This window comes from Desmodus rotundus, chromosome 7 (genome assembly GCF_022682495.2).
Source record: "Desmodus rotundus isolate HL8 chromosome 7, HLdesRot8A.1, whole genome shotgun sequence".
Classification (NCBI taxonomy): Eukaryota; Metazoa; Chordata; class Mammalia; order Chiroptera; family Phyllostomidae; genus Desmodus; species Desmodus rotundus.
This window is the reverse complement of record NC_071393.1, coordinates 135,717,038-135,724,047: the sequence shown is the minus strand read 5'-3', so window position 1 is coordinate 135,724,047 and position 7,010 is coordinate 135,717,038. Positions and strand designations below refer to the sequence as shown.

Below are 7,010 nucleotides of genomic sequence, written 5' to 3'. Positions count from 1 at the left end.
ATACAGCAGGCGCTTATGACTTGCTGTCTGTAGCCATTCATCCATTCCCTAAGCTGGGGCTCCTGTGTTCCTACCCTGCCGGACAGAACGAGGGTCAGGGCCCTTAGGAGTCACAGCTCCTGCATTTTGACCCCTCCTTGTACAGACGGTTTTCCTCAAGGTCACAGACGGTCAATGCAAAGGGGACTTGGAATACGACTCCTAGGGTGACAAGGAGAATCCCGGTCCGCGGACCCGGGGCACGTAGGAGCGCGCCCAGACTCTCACCCAGCGGCGGCGCGGCAAGGGGGGGGGGCCAGACGCGCTTCCTGGCCCGGGCGGCCCGCAGCCCGGGGCCTTTCCTCGACGCTGTTCGCGTTTCCGGAAGCCCCGCCCCGCAGCGCGCCCGCAAGTTTCTCCGAACTTTTCCGCGGGTCCCGCCGGGCGCCCCGCCCCCCGGCCTGTGACGTAACAATGGTGCAGCACGGAGGCCAATGGACGGCGCCCGGGGCCGGCAGCGCGGGCCAATGGCGGCTGCGGACGGTCCCGCGGTCCTGCCCGGCCGGGGCCGCACTGCGCCGCCCGCTGCCCGCTGCCCGCCCGCCGCCGCCGCCTGCACCGCCGCCCAGCGATCGGCTTGCGGCGGTTCAGAGCGCGGCTGCGGCGGGAGCGGGCGGCGGCGGCTCCTTCCCGTCAGTCCTGGGACCTTCGCCTCCGCGCCTACCTGCGGAGGGACAGCGCGCGCTTCGGCCCTCAGCGGGGACGTCAGACCCGCGGCCCCGCCGCCCCCCACGGTGAGTCCCCCTCATCTAGCTCTCAGCCCCAGCCCCGGGCGCTCTGCCCTGGCCGCCGCCCCCCTCACGCCCCCTGGGCACACGCACCCGCAGGTGCAGCCCTCGCTGCGCTCACTGCCGGCCCACAGACACGCTGGCCTCGTTCACGGCGCCCCGAGGTCCCCGGTGCCTCCGGGAGGGGATCGGGAGGAGCGGACGGGAGGCCCGGGACGCGGCACCCAGCCCTCGCCAGCCCAATCCCCCCAGTCACCCAGCCGCGGCCGTGACTCAGTGCCCAGTGACGTGGGGCGGCCCAACTTTACGTAACCCGCCCGGCGCCCCACGACGTCCACACTGGGTACACCTGGGGCGCAGAGGCCCAGGCGTGGGGGGTTGCTCTAGTCATAGCACTCCCCAAAAGGGCGCTGTGACTGCAGCCCGCCCCCACCGCGCCCATCTCTGTAACTTAGTCACCCAGACCCTTTGTGTCCAAGGACTTCGCCTTGAGAGAAAGCAGAGGGTACCTGGGGCCGTGGTCCGAGGCCAGGGCTCAGGTTGAGGCCGGGGTCTCAGAGGGCAAGGTCAGGGCTCCCTGTGGGTTGGGGCACCCCAAGTGTGGAATGAGCCCAAAACGGGCAGCTGGAGATCCGGGTTGTAGGCCTGGCTCCACACAGACTTGCTGACTGATCTTGGACAAGCTTGTCCCTTGCTGGAAAGTGGGGTGACAGGCCTGCTTCGTCCAGTGGCAGGCAAGGTCAGGAGCGGTGGGCGACTTGGGATTCACAGGCTGTGGAGTGTGCCGCACACTAGTCTCTGTGCTGACTCCGCTCGCCAGCCTCCTCCCAGGAGCTGGAGGGGTGTGGACATCATGTAAACATCCCATTTGGGTGGAAGGCCAGAGTCCCATCTCCACCCCCAGACGCATCCTGCTGGGGTTCACACCGTGCATCCTCCTTCTTTCTGCAGATGAAGAAGCTGAGGCCCCGAGGATAGGCCCACGTCTGCAGAACTAGGTGAGCTCCGCGCAGGAACCAGGTGCCTGTGAGGCTAGAGTTCTGCCCGGGTCCTGTCTAGGGGTCCGCACCCGTGGCCCGGGATCAGATGACAGGGTCAAGGTTAGGTAGGGCTGGGACAGGTATTTGTCGTACAGAAGGGACTGGGCTCAGCGTGAGACGTGGGTGCAGTGTTCCGGCTCCTTACCTGCCCTTTTCTCTAGTTGGGGTTGGGCGTGCCTGGACCAGGTGGGAGGAGGGCCTCTTCCCCTGCTCCCGGGGCTGAAGGGGTGTGGTCTCGTCAGTGGGTGGGGCTGTGGGGGAGTCTGGGAAGGGCCTGTCCACAGGCCAGCGCAGCTAGATCCTGGGTGTGGGAGGCCGTTCAGGATCCCGGAGAGGAGGCAGCTGTGAGGAGTGACGGGAAGGGCCTGTCCGAGGCTGGTGGTAGGTCCACTGTTCCGACCCCGTGGGGACCTTTAAGGGGGGACCAGGAATCCCCTCTAAGGCCCTCCGGTTCCCCCAATTGAGCCCAGTGGTGGGGTCAGGGCCCAGATGCCTCACCACGGTCCCCTACGTCTGTAGGTGGTGGGCCGCAGTGCCCAAGCTGTGAGGCCAGGAGTCGCCTCTCTGCCAGCATGCCGTGGGACACTCAGCGGCCAGGGGGCGGTGCTATTGGTGGGCCCGAAGGCGGCAGCGCGGCACGCTCGCGGGCGCAGAAGCAGTGCCGGAAGTCCTCATTCGCCTTTTACCAAGCTGTGCGCGACCTACTACCTGTGTGGCTACTCGAGGACATGCGCGCCAGTGAGGCCTTCCACTGGGACGAGCGTGGGCGCGCCACCGCCTACTCGCCGTCCGAGGCCCTGCTCTACGCGCTCGTGCATGACCACCAGGCCTATGCCCACTACCTGCTGGCCACTTTCCCGAGGCGCGCGCTGGCACCGCCCAGCGCCGGGTTCCGCTGCTGTGCCGCGCCTGGGCCGCATGTGGCGCTGGCCGTGCGCTACAACCGTGTAGGCATCCTGCGCCGCATCCTGCGCACCGTGCGTGACTTTCCGGCAGAGGAGCGCGCACGCCTGCTCGACCGACGTGGCTGCAGCCGCGTGGAGGGCGGTGGCACGTCCCTGCACGTGGCCTGCGAGCTGGCCCGCCCAGAGTGCCTCTTTCTGCTGCTTGGCCATGGCGCATCGCCTGCTCTGCGTGATGGCGGCGGCCTCACACCACTGGAGTTGCTGCTGCGCCGGCTGGATCTGGACTCCGGGGCCACCACTGCCCCTGGGGTCGTACCCGCTGTACCTGGGGAGCCACGACAGCTCCGCCTGTTGCTGCTCGACTTGCTGGTGCTGTATGCCCCTGCAGGCACCGCCGGCCCGACCCGCTGCGAGCTGCTGGGCGACCGACCACGCTGGCAGCGGCTGCTGGGCGAAGACAAGTTCCAGTGGCTAGCAGGCCTGGCACCGCCCTCACTCTTCGTGCGTGCCATGCAGGTGCTGGTTGCGTCCATCTCGCCCTGCCGCTTCCCTGAGGCTCTGGATGAGCTGCCGCTGCCACCCTTCCTGCAGCCACTGGACCTCACAGGCAAAGGCTAGCCCACGGGGCACCCTGAGCACTGGATTTTCGGAGAATACTATTTTTCAGAGCGTTGTAACTAGCACTTTACATATATTGGTCTCTGTACATTGGAATCTGCCTGTTGTGTGCATGGGGGGCGGGGCCAGGGTGGTCAGGTAGGCCCCGGCTAGAGGATCCCTGGGTCTGGCTGGGCCCAGTGCTCCACCTCAGCGCAGAGCAGGGTTGAAGGATCACATGGCTCCCAAGAGCCAGGCCTTGACCTCAGCTTCCATCCCAGCTGGAGGAAGGTGAGGGCCAGCCTTCCACCTTGATCCAGAGTCTCCTGGGAGTGACAGCTGGCCAAGCAGAAGGAGAGGGTGGGCTCAGGGGTATGGGCTGACGCGTCTAAGCAGGACTGACAGCAGTGTCAAGGCCTGGAGGCCAAGAGCTAGCTCTCGGGTCTAGGGGGCTCTTGAAGCCATCAGCATGCCAGGCCTTGAGGCCGCCGTGGCCCCTGACCGATAGGGGGCAGAAAGCTGCTGTGTTGCAGGGGGCTGGTGTGGCGGTGGCTGGGCCTCCTGGGTTCTCCTGGCCCGCACTGGCACCTGCCCCTCCTTGGGTGTCAGTGTGACTGCTCCTGCCAAAGCTAGTCCACCCAGGCCTGGCCTTATCCCTGGGACCCCTTTTGCTGTCTCCTGAGAATGAGCAGGCATCTAGCCCAGGGTCTCCAGGCCCCAGTTGTGTGCCCCCTCAGGTGGAGTTAGGTTGGCTTTAGGCCTGCTCGCAGTTCGCCCTGGTCCCACCCCCCGTGGGTGTTAGTGCTTGTGGGTGGTGGGTGGCACATCACCCCGTGGGGAGCCCTCTTGTCCAGCCAGCAGAGCCGGTTTCTGCAGGAAGGTTCTGGAGGTGGAGGCTAGTTAGCAGGCACATCGTGACCCTTCGGGATCGAGGGGTCCTGCCCAAGGAGCCTGGGGGCCAGGAACAGTGGCCAGGCTGCACCACCCAGGCGTTCTGCTGGGCTGTGAAACCCAACCCGTGACTGCAGGGATTTGAGGCCACGATGTCCTGCCAGAAGCAGGGAGCTAAAGGTCTGTGTGGTGAAGAGTGACCAGTCTGGCTGGGGTGCCCACTGCCCACCCTGCCCCCAGTATCCCCGAGGGATCGTGCTTGGCCTGAGTGCCAAAGGGGCTTTGGGTGGTGGCCCATAGGCAGGAGGGCACAGAGGGGCCTGGGTAGCAGGAAGGTCTTGCCTGGGGGGGGCCTGGTGCTGGCCTGCACCTGCCACCTACTCTCAGGGTGACCTGGGACAAACCCTTATCTGGGGCTTCTGTGTCTCCATGTTTTTAAAGGGTTTTAGACCATTTCCAAGCTCCTTACCTGCCTTGAAATGGATGTAACCCCAGTTCCTGGGAAGTGTGGGGTGGTGGGTGCACAGCCCAGTGGCTGATCCTAGATTCCAAGTGGGAGTGAGGGACCCTCCCCTCCTGCTGTATATGTCCCGGGCCAGTTAAATAGCTTCTCTGAGCTGTGACTCTTGGGGGGAGTGGACACCCACATCTGCCAGCTTAAAACTTGGGGCATCGGGAGCCACTGGGTCTTCTAGGCAGTCCCAGGCCCTCACAGCCAGGGGTGCCATTGTGGGTGAGGGCACCTTTGCTTTGGAGGAGATGGAAAGTGCCCAGAGCCTCAGGTCCCAGTGGCTGCAGAGGCCGGGCCTGGGGAGGTGCTGGGGAACCCTCGGAGCCCTGCTGCCCGGTGCCTGGCAGAGGACCTGGGCCTGCAGATGTCTCCTGTCTCCCCAGCCCCAGCTCTGCCCTGTGAGGTTGGCGCAAGGCCCAGGACTAGGTCCTGTTCCACTTCCCCTCCAGGCCTACAGCTGCCCCTTTTGTGACAACCTCCTTTGAGCTCCCTAGGCTGGGGGTGGGGTGATGCAGGGGTTGGGGAGCTGTCCTGCCTGGAAGGGGGACAGGACACCTATTGTCAGGCCAGCAGTGGGTAGCACCTGGGCTGGTCCCAGCAAGAGAAATTGCGGGTACCATAGAAGTGGGGAAGGTCAGGGCCGAAGTGGTGTGGTTTGGATGGGGGTGAGCAGGGGTCTGCACCATCATTCACTAGGCGGCCTTGGGGCCATCTGAGGACCCCTTGGAGGGGTGAGAGGGCAGGAGGCTGGCAGTCAGGACATTAAGAGGTGGGTGGGACAGGGTGGGGTTGGCTAAAGGAGTCTGCACTGCTGAGAGCTGCAGGGAAGGCTGGGGGACGAGGCCAGGCCAGCGTCACAGCACTGTGACGCCGAGCAGGGCCTGATTCCTGGTGTGACTCCCACTGAGCCTCTCTGGGGACTGGTGCCTGGCTCTGTGACAGAAAGGTGCAGGGCGGATAAGAGTTATCTGCTGCTGGCCCTGGGAGGGAGGTGGGCCCCAGCTGGGCCTATCAGATTCCTGGGCCCTGCAGCCCCAGGAAGGGCAGCAAACACGGTCACCAAACAACGCCATCACCGCAATCACCCTGGCAATGAGCTCGGAGGACTGGGGACGCTGGGGTCGGCCAGGCCCAGCCTAAGGGCCCTTGGCAGACACCACCTCTGCTCCTGGCCCCTGGCAGGTGGTCTGGATGGTTTCTCAAAGGCCCCGCCCACAACAGGCCCACTTTTCTCTGTGGTGAAGGGCGCAGGTTCCGTCGCTCAGTTCACTGGTGCCTCCAGTCTCTCAAAGGAAAACCGACAGTGGCCGACACTGGCTACCCACGAGCCTCGGCCTGTTAGGGCTTGGGCCGGGATCCATACCCTAGATGCCTACTGGTATCGTGACCTCGTCCCCAGAGCTCAAAAAGGACACCACAGGACATCAAATACTGTAGCGGAGGCCTGGTGAGTGGATGGCCAGGAGGGCAGGGGAGCAAGGCCCCTGGCTGCCCCTCCTTTGGCCCCAATGAGGGCCCTGTGCCCGGCCTCCCTGCGCCGCCTTTGCAGGACACCCTCATTCCGAGGTTACCTTGGTTTTCCTGCCTTGATTTCCTCCCCTCTCCAGCCACTTTCCAGTCTTGTGTTGAGAGCAGTTAGCTGAGCTGCCCTAAGTCGAGTGCAGAACAAGGAGGCTTCCCCAGCGTCGGGAAGAGGCGACAGCGCCGCCAGGGGAAGGCCGCACAGCGTGTGGGCCTGTTTCAGGAGGAGAGAGTGACGGTGACGAAGCCCACCCTGCAGGGGCTGGGTCTGGCTATACTTTAAAATGGAGGCGCAGCTGGTGTGTGATAAATGCACAGACGTTGCGTGTGTAGTTTGAGGGGTTACGACAAATGTGTACACAAGAGTAGCCACCAGCCCCATCAAGACAGGTGAAGAGGGAGATTTATGGAGAGTTCTGTGCACTGAACACGCGCAGTGCCCTCAGGCTACGCAGAGGGCACCCCCCCCCACGGCTGCACAGACCTCGCTCGCTGCTCCTGCCCGCTGCGCGGCCTCCCACCGAAGAGGCGCCTGCAGGCCCCTGCCCGCTACCCAGCACACCCCGCTGGCGCTCCGGTGCATTTCCTCCCCGTTTTCCTATGTGCACACATACGTGCATTTTTGTCTGCATGGCTTTTACATACATGGCATTCGGTCACTACACAACTCATCATCTTTACATCTGCTGTCGTGTGCGCACCACCTCGTGTGATGAACGCTGTGAACGCGACTTTTAAGAAGCCTTTGGTGACTGTTCTGTGACAGCTGACACCGCTA

General features: G+C 64.4%; 1 protein-coding gene across 1 annotated transcript; it reads left to right on the top strand.

Annotated features, from left to right (window-relative positions):
- The first annotated feature begins 506 nt into the window (after nt 1–506).
- Nucleotides 507–3,418, top strand: ANKRD9 (ankyrin repeat domain 9). The gene is given in 3 exon segments (XM_053928252.1): nt 507–572; nt 575–773; nt 2,327–3,418. Coding segments are annotated over 3 exon segments (1,269 nt in total). The 3' UTR covers nt 3,331–3,418.
- The last annotated feature ends 3,592 nt before the right edge of the window (nt 3,419–7,010 follow it).